General features: G+C 40.9%; 1 protein-coding gene across 1 annotated transcript in view; it reads left to right on the top strand.

Annotated features, from left to right (window-relative positions):
* Positions 1-13526, top strand: part of SKP2 (S-phase kinase associated protein 2) — a 33799-nt gene extending 20273 nt beyond the window's left edge. Inside the window, exons 8-10 of the mRNA XM_077896217.1 lie at positions 6699-6750; positions 6923-7030; positions 11628-13526. Coding sequence (XP_077752343.1) covers positions 6699-6750; positions 6923-7030; positions 11628-11841 — 374 coding nt within the window. The 3' untranslated portion in view covers positions 11842-13526. The remainder of the gene's footprint in view (positions 1-6698; positions 6751-6922; positions 7031-11627) is intronic.
* The last annotated feature ends 18 nt before the right edge of the window (positions 13527-13544 follow it).

Here is a 13544-nt window from a genome sequence, read left to right as displayed (position 1 = left end):
ACGTGTTCTTAGCCCCATTGTTCAGATGAGGTAGCAGCGGATTGGAAAGGTTAGGTAAAGGTAGACAGCTGGTGAGGTAGCATCAAGACCTGAGTCCAGAATCTGGAGGTGGAAACCTTTATACTTTATTATTATTATTTTTTTATTTATTTATGATAGTCACACACACAGAGAGAGAGAGAGAGAGAGGCAGAGACATTGGCAGAGGGAGAAGCAGGCTCCATGCACCGGGAGCCCGACGTGGGATTTGATCCCCAGTCTTCAGGATTGCGCCCTGGGCCAAAGGCAGGCGCTAAACTGCTGCGCCACCCAGGGATCCCTATACTTTAAATCTATCTATCTATCTGTCTGTCTATCTATCTATCTATTTAGATTTTATTTATTCATGAGAAACAGAGAGAGAGAGAGGGCGGGGGATGTGGGTACGGGACAGAGACACAGGCAGAGGGAGTAGCAGGTTCCATACAGGGAACCCAATGTGGGACTCGATCCTGGACCCCGGGATCATGCCCTGGGCTGAAGGTGGCGCTAAACCACTGAGCCACCCGGGCTGCCCTAAACCACCTACCTATCTATCTATCTATTTATCTATTTATTTATTCCAATTTATTTTTAAAGAGAACTTCTTTTAATCAGCTAAATTGTTAGAGATAAAATAGTTGAATGCAGTGTTTGATCAGGGTTGAGCAGTAGTTCTCAATCAGAGGCAGTTTTCCTGCCAGGGGACATTGGCAGGGAGGTGGAGGGGTTCTGCAGACATTTTTGGCTGCCACGGCCGCGGGGGTGCTACTGGCATCTAGTGGGCAGAAGCCAGGAATGCTGGTAAGCAATGCCCCGGACAGCAGAATAACACAAAACGATAATCTGATCCAAAATGTCAGTAGTGCCAAGGTTGAAAACCCTGTTACAAACTCTGCTTATAAGTTCGTATCTACAGCTCTTTTCTTGTTGAGTCTACGAGGACAGTGAGGTAATTTGGTTGAACACGGGGTTTGAAGCTAGGGGTCATGTGTGACAGTTAAGAGCCTCAGTGTTCAGTTACGCTTTTTTAAATTGTCTTATTGGCAGAATCGTGATTGGCAGAGGTCAGTGTTTGCCAATGGCTTGGTTTGGTTTGGTTTTGTAACGGCTTCCCCTTGCGATCTCAGGCTATGGGCTCCCCAGAGCCTCATTAAGCTAGCAGCACGCCTCAGCTGTATCTTCGGGCCTTGGTGTTGACTCATAAGAGTATTTTGTTTTTATAGTTTTTATTATACTTTAAAAGATTTGAGCCAAACATTTTCAGAGTGTGTCTTCTTAGAATTTAAGTAGTATTTGGAAACTGCCTCTCTAGGACGAGATGTGTTTATCAGGCTACGGAGAAGAGGAGCTGGGTTCTTCGGAGCGGCCAGCGTGTTCAGTCCTTTGCCTGGGCTTGAGCCTGGATGCCTGCATCTTCTCAGAGGGGAATATTTTCTTTAGACATCTGTGAAAGGAACAGTGCATCTCTCTTCCTGCTCTACCATACATGCAATATTTATATTTTTTCCCTTTGAACACTATTTTAAATCTGATTGTGGTATTCTGTAGTCATTCTCACAAATACATAATTATGGGAAAGCACCAAGAAAATCAAATCAGTAATCTCAGTAAGGTCCTGCTGGTCTTTTTCCTGCATAAAAGTGCTTTTAAAGGGACGCCTGGGTGGCTCAGTGGTGGGCATCTGCCTTCGGCCCAGGGTGTGATCCTGGGGTCCTGGGATCAAGTCCCGCATCAAGCTCCCCTCAGGGAGCCTGCTTCTCCCTCTGCCTGTATCTCTGCCTCTGTATGTCTCATGAATAAATAAATAAAAACTTTATTTTAAAAAAAGTGCTTTTAAAAGTGGGCCATAGTGCATGAAATACTTTGTAATATGCTGCTTTTCCGCCCCCCCAGATAATCCCATAGCTACATCACATCATTTTCAGTGGCTGTGGGATATTCCATCATACAGAGGTGGAATAATTTATATTGATTTAATAATAATTTCTTCACTTGGTCTCCTTTTAGTGGACTTTTAGAGTCTTTACACAGTTTTTTTCCTTTTATAAACAACCCTGTCATGGAAAGAGACAAATGGAGTGCATTTCTAAGGGTGGATTCTTAAAAGTGGAATTGCTGAGTCAAGGATGAGGCTCTTCTGAAGCTCTGGGTCGTTCTTGCCAAATTGCCTTCCAAGGATTTTAAACTCCCACCAGCAAGCAGCCTTTCACATGGAGTCCCACCACCACCACCACCAGTTCTCCCCTGTTCGTCCCCAAGCCAAGAAAAGGCAGTGCCTCATTTACATTTCCTTTCCATATCTGTATTTCCTGTTTCTTTATTGAGAGTTTTTCTGAATGCAGCAAGGTTCTGGGTGCAAGGTTGAGAAACTCTGCTGTAGGCAGGCTGCTGTTAATTTGTCCAAGTTTGGCTTAAAACCCTTCTCTTTGTTCCTCCAGAAAGGAATAGAGAGTCTTTTTACCAAGTTCTGGCAAGAATAATAGGTAATAAAATCCTGCTTGCTAGACACATTTGGGCCAAGGACAAAGGTCTGGAGTTTAAGTTGAAGTGTGTGTTTTCATAGTATTACGGTGGGAATCAGAGATTTTTTTTAAATGTCTTTAACAGTGGCACCCACTATTTCACTATTCCAAAGGTGATATGAATGTCATTTTAGCTCTAGAACAGGCATCTAGATTGGTGCCGGTCCTCCCGGGTTCAAGTTCCTGCTGTGCTGTTTGCTGGGTATTCCTGAGCAAGTTGCTAAACTTCACTGTTCCTCAGTTTCCTCATCAGTAAAACAGAGATAGTAGAGGAAGGCATCTCTTAGAGTCTAAGGAAGAAATGGGTTAATCCCATGGAGCTCGTTAACCCTGATGAGGGTGCAGTGGTTGTGGGCTGTTACTTTGCCACCACCATGGGGCAGTTGGGAAGCACTGCCCCTGAGTGTTGGAGCACCCAGCTCCTGGTCTTGGATTTGACCTTGACTTCTCTAGAAGAAACTGCCTCTCTCCAAAAATGACAGGTTAGATTTGGGGCTTTGTCAGATGCCTGCTGGCTCAGGTGGCTCTCCAGCGCGTGGAAACGAAGGGGGCGGTGGGTAGAGGGAATCTTAGCAGTGATGACCATTTCCTGACCCTTCCCACTGAGGGATGCCAGGGAAACTAACCAGTCCTACCTGCCAGGGTTTTATTCTTTCCTACATGGCATCGAAACGAGATAGTATCCAGTTTGGGATTTTGTTGAGGGCCGGTTGGCTGGCTAGGTGATAGGTCACTCAAAATTCTACTGTGCACGCCTTCATTTTTTTAGCCACTCATTAAACAAATGTTTATTGAGCACCTATGATGCACAGAGCCCTGTTCCCGACTTGGGAACTGTGGCCTTGAACAGAGCTGCTGAAGTCACCCCTGCATGGCTTACATTCTGGTGGGAAGGCCAGACAGTCAACAAATAGCTAAAAGTGAGGAGAGGAGGTGAAATGCGGGGACGGGAAAGGGAACAGAGTGACCAGACGGAGAACGGGCCAGAGGGGGCTGTTTTCAGATGCAAGGGCCAGAGGGCCTGTCCCGGGAAGTGGCACTTGAGCTCAGGCCTGATTGAGTGAAGGTGTGAGGTATATAGATAAGTGAGGAAAGAACATTCTGGAACTGGAACCAGCCAGTGCAGAGGCTTTGATATGGGAGCCAGAGTGAGAGGGAGCGAGGACAGTGATGGGAGGTAAGCTAGCCCGGGGTTCTCTAAGCCAAGACAGAAGCTTTGTTCAGATTTTTTTTGAGTGAGATGGGAAGCCACTGTAGCATTTTGAGCAGGAAATGACATGATTTAAGTCACCTTTAAAAGTTGTCTTCCAGGGCAGCCTGGGTGGCTCAGTGGTTTAGTGCCGCCTTCAGCCCAGGGTGTGATCCTGAAGACCCGGGATCCAGTCCCGTGTTGGGCTCCCTGCATGGAGCCTGCTTCTCCCTCTGCCTGTGTCTCTGCCCCTCCCTCTTTCTGTGTCTCTCATGAATAAATAAATAAGATATTTAAAAAAATAAAATAAAAGTCATCTTCTAGTGCTGTGTTGAGAAAAGTCTGTAAAAAGACTTGGGTGGTGACATTGGGCATGGTAAGAAGTGATCAGACATTAAAAAGCCAACAGACTGGATGTGGGATGTGAGAGAACAGTTGGGTACGACTCCCAGGCTTCGGCCTCAGCTACTGGATCTGTGACATGAGCACTTTCTCGGAGCCAGGGAAGGCTTTAGGGAAGGACCAGATTTAGAGGACAAATGAAGTACTTGCTTTTAGGCTGAATTTTGGATGTCTGTCCCACATCCCAGTGGGTGTGTTGAGGAGACAGTTTAAAATGCAAGTCTAGGGGTGCCTGGGTGGTTCAGCGGCTGAGCATCTGCCTTCGGCCCAGGGCGTAATCCCGGGGTCTTGGGATCGAGTCCTGTGTTGGGCTCCCCACAGGGAGCCTGCTTCTCCCTCTGCCTACGTCTCTGCCTCTCTCTGTATCTCTCATGAATAAATAAATAAAATCTTTTAAAATAAAATAAAATGCAAGTCTAGGATTCAGGGGAGGGGATGGGGCTGAAGACAGAGCTGTGGAAAGGAAAAACCCCAACCGTGAATGAAGCTTGTTTATTTTTAAAAACAAATAACATTTATTGATTCATTTTCTTTTTTCTTTTCTTTTCTTTTCTCTTTTCTTTTCTTTTCTTTTCTTTTCTTTTCTTTTCTTTTCTTTTCTCTTTCCTTTTCCTTTTCCTTTTCCTTTTCCTTTTCCTTTTCTTTCGAGAGGGGGCTCAAGTGGAAGGGGTACAGCAGAAAGACAGAGAAGAATCCTAAGCAGGCTCCAGACCTAGAACAGAACCTGGTGCTGGAGGCGAGGAGGGCAGGCAGGCAGGTTTGAACTCAAAATACTGACATCATGGGGATCCCTGGGTGGCGCTGCGGTTTGGCGCCTGCCTTTGGCCCAGGGCGCGATTCTGGAGACCCAGGATCGAATCCCACATCGGGCTCCCGGTGCATGGAGCCTGCTTCTCCCTCTGCCTATGTCTCTGCCTCTCTCTCTCTCTCTCTGTGACTATCATAAATAAATAAAAATTTAAAAAAAAAAAAAAAAAAAAAAAAAACCAATTTTCTCCCAACTTCATCAGACTGCTGCGTTACTAATTATCCCCTTCCTGTTTAAAAAAAAAAAAAAAAAAAAAAAAAAAATACTGACATCATGACCTGAGCCAAAATCAAGAGCTAGATGCTGAGCCAGCTGAGCCACCCAGGTGCCCCTGTTGATTCATTTTCTGATGGCAAAGTAGCACATGGGACTGTCTTCCAAATTCTGGAGTTACCTGTAATCCCACCACCCTTGGGTGGATTTCCTTCCAGCTTTCCCCGCTGACCACCACCCCGTGAACCTTTTTCTCTCTGTGAATTTGTGTGCAAATATGAGTTTTTGAGTGTGTTTTTACTAAATTGAGATTATAGTGATTGTGTGTATTTTGTTTTGTTTTTCACTACACAATGTATCTTATTTTTTCATGTTGTGAAATGTTAATTTAAAAGCTCTTGAGTGACCACTGTTGGCATTGTGTTCCACAGAATGGATGGAGGTTAACGAATTAAAATAATTGGGGGAAGGGCTATTATAACTATTGCTAAAATGAATATCTTCATGCACACCTAGTTGTTTCTCTAAAAGTGGAATTACTGAGCCAAAGAGTCAAGTGTATAATCTCAGAACACACAAAAAAAATCCGTTCCCCCTAAAAAAAAAAATCAGTTTGCTCTCCTGAAAGTCTGCTTAAAATTAAATATTCACTCGTAGTATATGTGGGACCTGCTTTATTATATTTAATCAAATCTGGGTATTATGATAGAATTTTTTTTTCATTTGATGGCTGAAAAGCAGTAATTTAATTTTACTTTATCTTTCTTGCTCCATTTTTCTCTGTTTGGCCAAGTATTGTTTCACATTCTTTGCTCATTTTCTGTTTTTCTTTACTCTTCATATACGACCATTAACTCTCTGCTTAATGTATGTTGGAAACATTCCCAGTTTTCTGATACTTAAATTTTGTTTGTGTTTTGTTTTGCTTTAACACGGTAGATTTAATGTTTTTATGTAGTAAATTATTAGTGTTTTCCTTTATGTTTTCTTGTGTTTAGAAAATCCTTAGTTATCCCAAGATCCAATGAATAATCACCCATATTTTTGCAGTTAGGACTTTTTAATATGTGTGGAATTTATTTGGATATATTATTTGAGTTGGAGAAATAGGTTTTTTTCTGCTCATAGTAGCAATGTTATTTTTTAAAAATAATCCATGATTTCCCCCCCATATTGATTTTAAGTGCTACCTTTATAATACTTTGCTTATTTATAGATGGTGGTGTTTGGTTTTGCATTTTGCTAATGTGAATGGGTTTCTTTTTTTCTTTTTTCCCCAGCTAGGTATTGCAGATACATAGATATACATGGTTATTAACCTACCTTATTACGTAGTTCTCTTACTATTTCCAGTTGTTTTTCTGGGATTTTCTGGGTTCAAAATCTTATATGCCAAGATGATGATTTTGTGTCTTCTTTCCAATAGTGTGACTTCAGTCGCCTTCATTTTTCAAGCTTCGAGCACAAAGTTAAATGATAGTGTTGATGGCAGATATCCTTATCTTGTTCCTCATTTTAATAATGACCATCTTTTTTCCTGTAGATGTCTCTACCTTAGTTGGAAGATGTCCCAATCTTGTGCATCTAGACTTAAGGTATTTTTTTGTTTATTTATTTTAAAACAAAAATTGAAAAATCATGACTGCTCACTGAAGGAGGAAAGGATCTTAGCATGTTGAATGGAAGGAACCAGGCAGTTGGTTATTTCTGTTTTCTCCATCTGAACTGATGGATGGGTTTTGAATCTTCCCTTCTGCTCTGTTACAGCGATAGTGTCATGCTGAAGAATGACTGCTTTCCGGAATTTTACCAGCTTAACTACCTCCAACATCTGTCACTCAGTCGGTGCTATGATATAATACCTGAAACTTTACTGTAAGTATTTCATTTTCTAAAAGTAGGAAAAGATGGGGAACAAAAGAGATGTTACTTGGTGTGTTAATAGTTGTTACTATTAATAGCAGATGTTTAAAACTTGAACAACAATATTCGATATTTGTGGTGTACCACAAATAGGCTAGGGAAGTCCAGCAAGGCAGAAAAACCAAAGCAAAATTTTGTGCTTAAAATATCTTGGAAAGTTGACTAGGATAGTTTACTATAAACATGTGTTATTTAGCTAGAAGCAGGTTTAAATATTAGAATATAGTATTCTGGTATCTGGAAGTCTTGCAAAAAGAGAAGACCATTTTTAACCTCCAGGGAGCTCCGAGTATAACTGGGAAGCAGACCCAGTGGGGGCATTCCTCCCCCCACCCACACATTTTTCAAATCAACTCCAGCTGATTCTGAAAGGCTCCCTCTGGGCATAGAGGAAAGTTTTACTAGTGATGTCTGTCCTGGACGGTGGTCAAAGAATTGGAAGAATGGCATCGTGTCAACAGTAAATGTCATGAGTCCAGTGCTATCTTGGAATAGGAGGAGAATTGAAGTCTAAAAGAATGAAGTGACTTAACCTGAAGCTATAAAGTGAGTTAATGGCTGAGCTAGGTCTGCATTCTAGGTTTTCTGGACTGATGAAGATAGTCTATAGCTAATCCAGCAGTTCTTAAGGGGGTTAATCTTGTACCTGCTCAGCAACTTGCACAAAAGTCAAGGGAGTGCAAAGAAAAAAAGAGTCTAGTCTGTCTCTCTTTGAGAAAGTGCTGTTGTGAAGTCTTTCTAGGAATAACACTATTTATTTTTTAAAAGTTTCTTTTATCCCCAAAGGGCTGGAAAATCCATCCTCATGTAGGATGTAGATGCATAACAATTTTATTAAAAACCACCGGAAGTCAGTATCTTGCATTTGGTCAGGTGCCCTTCTTTCTTATATTTTTCTAGTCCGGATGCCCTGACTGAGGCTGCTGCCCTCATGTAGCTCACTATCCAGACAAAGGTAGTTTGGCTACTGGTTCGTACCAAAGGAGGGTGGTGAATTTGGACAAAGAATTTATGTAATCCTCGAATGATTGGTGTAGATCTTCTAAGTTAGTTTCAATTAATAGATCAGATACTTCAGCTCTACAGGGTTAACTGGTAGTATTAGATAATCCGATAATTATGTTTTTAATAAATCACTTTAATCAATCTTGGGCTTAGGGTCTCAGCTGGTATCTTATTTGAAAAAGCACTGTCTAAAAGGGATGGCAGTGTGTACTTCCACGGCTCTTAGATGGTAGGGTGTAAATTCGTATACATGGAGCCTTTATTAACGTCTTGCGGCCTCTGGTATCCAGAACTCCTGAGAGCCTCTGGCATCCACCTAGAGAGACATCTCTGTCCTCCGTCCCCCCTGTCTTTGCCATTTGGGCTTCAGCTGCGTTGCCCATGCAGCTCCTGGGGATGACAGCGATCAGTCTTCTTTAGTTGCTTGTCACAAGAGACTATGCACATGTCTCACGTTTGTTCTTTCTCTCCAGGGAAAGAAGCTAAGCAGGTAATCCCCAAATGCCTTTTCTTAGGCAGAGGCTAGGGGAAAGTGGTGAGCTCTCACAGTTTGATATTTTTATCCAGTAGGATAGTAACACTTGCCTAGTCCTGCCTGCAGGCAGTGTGAATTGATGGTTAAGAGCACGACCTAGGTTTGAACCTTCACTGCCTTGTGACTTATCCAAACCTTGTCTTGAAATAAGAACCAGGCATCAGGAGTTTAGTTGCAAAAAAGAATGAGAACAGAGAGGAAAAAAAGATGCTCTCTTTATACTTTAAGGTAAAAGAGTATGCTTCTTCAGGCATTATGTAAACAATATACTGGTGAACTTTATGAATCCATTAGGATGACTTTGCCTGTACCTTATCCTTAGAAGTTTATAAAGTGTTATTTTCTCTACTTTCATTCTGGCACCTGATGTACTCAAAATTCATAGTAAGAATTCTAGGATTATCAATAGTAATTTTGAGAAAGCCACTTAGGCTGAAGAATTTTTATTTATTATCTCAGAAGTGGGAGAATAAAATTTGAGTGCCTTTTTTTCTATAATGATCTTGGGAAGCTGTAGGTTTTTCTTCCTCAGGATATGCCCGCATTGTATGTATTCCCTTCAGCCTTAATTGATCTTATTTCTTGTGTCCAAATTTTCTTCTGATTATTCCGTATTTCTCATTCAAGTAAGAAAGCCACACTGGAGATTGTAAACTGACCTGGGATTAGGAGAGACTAAAGAAAAAGTCTGTGGTAGGAGAATTTGGAGTCAGGAATTTACTTGATTTTATAAGGAAAACAGGATTATGTAGTTGAGGGGTAAGGTGTGAACCTGTGAAATCTTCTCTTTTCTAAGAGGGAACAAAGATACACAAGACATTACCAGAGTCCTCGTATGCTTCTTAAATTGGAAATAATGGCTCTTCAACTGTTCATTTCTATTTCCTGTCCTTTGGTTGCTTTTCAGTCTAAAGAGATGCTTATCACATGGGTTCCGCTGTGTTACAGATGACGCATGTACTAAGGGGTTTGATATCAGTGTTTTTAATGTTTTAGTCCCCTTAAAATTTTAGAAGACCATCCTATGCTATGCAGCTCACTCCTTTGTCACCTAGGACACCATTTCCTTACTCCCAGCCAGGCTCCTTCCCAGGCCGTTGGCAAGAACGTTTCCTCTCCTGCCGTCTGCTGTACCTCCTTCCCTTCCGCCCACCTACAGTTTCTGCTTCTAATACTGTCCACTGTAGGATGACATAATTGGGCTAATTCAGATATCCCAGCACCCAAATTCTTACTACAAAGTTCTCAAATACTCAGATTTCACATAAGAGGATTTAAGCAGAATTGCTGTCAGGTGATGGTGAGTATAAACATCTATGTGCTGTGACCTTCTCTGCCTTCCCGTGTCTATATTCCAGAGGTTACTTTACTTTAAGAAGAAAAGTACTTTGTTCTTCCTGATTTTCTTTTTTGTCTGTTGTAACCTCCAGATCTTGTTGCTGTCCTTTTATGAACACCAAGCATATTTGTTTTACTTAGGTAGTACTTTTATTTTCTAAATTACCCTCCATCTTTATTCAGCTAACATTTATTAGCCTCTGTGGTGTTTAATACACTTGTTGAATGTAGAATAAATCCATTTAGAGGGTAATGGGGTGACTGGGAGAGCAGACTGAAAACATGGAAAGTCCTAAGGCCAGCTGAACGGTTTGAGTTCCGTAAACAAGAGGACAGCATCAAAGGCTTGGGTGGGTGGAGGGGGTGGGGGGTGACATAATCTTCCTAGGCTTTAGGAAGATGCCTTGAACATAGGTACATAGAATAGGCTGGAAGGAAGAAAAGATTGGAGGCCAGGTTACAGTTACTATGAGGAAAGTTTGGTTTTTTTAGTAATTAATCGGCAATATGAAAATATAAAGGATGCTTCTAACTCTAGGTCATTGATGTGTTCATTGATCTGTAGTGGGATTTTGTTGATATTCCAAACTAAATATTCCCTTTCCTAAGACTTTGTACTGTGTGTCCCAACCTGGAGCAAATACAGATCAGAGAGATGAATTCCTAAGCACATAGATCTGAGCTAAGAAGAAAGAATCATTACCTAAAAGTATTTGCTTTGGGGAAACAGGCTCTCTTTTTTGTGGACCAGAATTTCTCTGTTGACAGAGTTGTATTTCACTTAATGGGAAATAGCTAAGAAGAGGATTGGCATATATGTGACCAAAAAAATAAAAAATATGTAAAGAAGTCAGATGGCTTTTGCCTCTCATAGAAAAGGTGTGACTAATCAATCCTTTTCTCCATCTGTGCCCAACTACTCCCATCTGCACCCACCTACGCAGCCCTGTCCTAAATACCATAGCAAAGTCGCTGTTAGATGTTATCACAGGTAATGGACCTACTAAGAAGTTACTTTAACTTCTCTTGCTCCTCTTTTGAAAGAGCCTGGTTCAAATAAAGGTCAAGTCCATATTTTGGAATTACATGTAACCTGTGGTGATTCTTTGCCATCACTGGCTCCCAGCTTCTCATGACACTTGAACTCCTTTCAGTTTTAGATCAAGAATAGAAAAAGGATGGGCAGCCCGGGTGGCTCAGCGGTTTAGCGCCGTCTTTGGCCCAGGGCGGATCCTGGAGTCCCGGGATTGAGTCCCACGTCGGGCTCCCTGCATGGAGCCTGTTTCTCCCTCTGTCTGTGTCTCTGCCTCTCCCTCTCCCTATGTCTCTCGTGAATAAATAAATATTAAAAAAAAAAAAAAGAGAGAGAGAATAGAAAAAGGAAGCAACTATGGTTGGATTTTAAAGAAATCTCAGCATTTTTAGATTGTGAGAAAACATTTAACAAAATGCGCCTGCGTGGGTCCTGGGGCCATGTTGTCCGAGCACAGAAAGGTCTGTGCTTTCTGGTTTGATTCATCTATTCTATTTTCTCAAATCATTGATTGCAAATTATGTTTTCAGTTTGCATTTTGTAGAATATAAAACAAATGGTAAAAATTGGGTCATGTAACTCTGGTGGATCAGTTACCATAGATACTGCTATTCTGAGAAGTCTCTCTTCCTTTCCAGTGAACTTGGAGAAATCCCCACACTAAAAACACTACAAGTTTTTGGAATCGTGCCAGATGGTACCCTTCAACTGTTAAAAGAAGCCCTTCCTCATCTGCAGATTAATGGTTCCCATTTCACCACCATCGCCAGGCCGACCACTGGCAACAAAAAGAACCAGGAGATATGGGGCATCCGATGCCGGCTGACACTGCAAAAGCCCAGTTGTCTATGAAGTATTTATCACAAGATGGTGTCTCCTCTTTTCTTTGGAACAGGGAAAATAGGCAGGAAGCCTGCTTGCTGGAGCACTCAGCTGTTTTTATTCTCGGTTTTCCCTTTGCCTTCATTCTGCAAGTATGTTAGCCGTTTGAGAGAGAAGACTATGAAGTTTTGCTTTTTCTAAATAACCAGAAAAGCTTCGGTCACTGCTTTTGTACACTTAGGAGCCTAAGTTTAAGGCCTTTGGGAATTTTAGGAGAGCCTGTAATTTCAGGATGCCTTAAGCAGCAAGATTTGAGCCACCTCTTTCAAGTGCCCTTCTTATTAAATCTATTTAGAATCAAGCGTAAGAATCACCACCAGCAAATCGTTCTCACAATCTATATGGTGACTTCTATTTAATTTTTCAGTATTGCTTTATGAGACATAGACTGCTAGAAGTGTTTGTGTTGTGAACGGAACAAAAGGAGAATCATAGGATAGTAGCATTTGTGGCAACCTCTTCTGGAGATAGAAAAATACGCATTTCAGCTTTGCCTGTAGATATGAAATTAGGTTCATGGAAACAAATAGCTCTGGGCAATTCACATTAAATGACAAATGACTGACCAATCAGAGGTGAAGAATTGGTAGAGAATTTGAAAGCTCAAGAGGCAGTTTTCTATGACAGGTCAATCTGAAGTATCTTCTCATGCACATCAGTGAAGTTTCCATAATGTCATGTGCTCGCAGAATTCCGAATTAGCTGAGGAAATATAATTGTGGTCTTCTAACTTTGTGATCAAATGACGTTAACATGGGTTCTTTCGCTTTTAAAATGGCTCGCTTTGTTTCAGACAGATGCTAGTAGCTGGTCAGTCTTTATTCTTGAAATGTTGGATGGAATGCCAAACTGAAGTTCCCTGCCATTTTTCCTTTATTGTCCAAGTTCTTGAAGTTATTTTTATATTACTCTGGAATCAAGTATTTTCAATTGCCTTTTTAAAAAAAATGTCCCCCACAATAATTGAAAGTCATTATTTTCTAAAGTTACCGGACATGGAGTTGCCCAAGAAGAACTACATGTTCATTCACTCAGAAATACACATTAGAAGTAGGTGTGAGTTCCATGCAGTTTCTAAGCAGTGAGACAACTTGAAATGACATCAAGGTTAAGACTCAGGTGTGGAATCTTTTGATAACAACAGTGCTTTTTTTTTTTTTTTTTTTTAATAATGTCTAGAAGAAAAAGGATTAAATTCTACTTTAAAACAAAACACTAATTTTTTAATTTAAATTGATGATCTTCCCATATGTTCAAAATGAACAAAAAAGCTAAAACCTGTTATTTCTATTAATTGTTTTTAAATCAGATTCTTCAAATGTCAGAAACAACGATTTGAAGTGCCCTTATCTGCCCAGACCTAAGGAGGAACATTTTAAAGTGGTCTTATGCAGGAAATAATTATGTTTTGATTTTGTACTGATTAAAAAGTGCTACATATACTACATGAAATTATTGTTTACAGATTAGTGACAAGGGCTGATGATAGTACCCAATTGGGCTGTGATTTCCAGATGCCCTCAAATGTACAGTACTTCCAAACTCAAGTCCAGCCATAAGCTATTTTGCTAACATGTCAGAGTGATCTGTATTTTTGTATGTGATTTCTACTTTTATACACCTGTTTTAAAATAAAACAATTTTTATAAAAATGAGTACTTCCGCTGAGTTGT

This window comes from Canis aureus, chromosome 4 (genome assembly GCF_053574225.1).
Source record: "Canis aureus isolate CA01 chromosome 4, VMU_Caureus_v.1.0, whole genome shotgun sequence".
Classification (NCBI taxonomy): Eukaryota; Metazoa; Chordata; class Mammalia; order Carnivora; family Canidae; genus Canis; species Canis aureus.
This window is presented reverse-complemented; position numbering and strand designations above follow the sequence as displayed.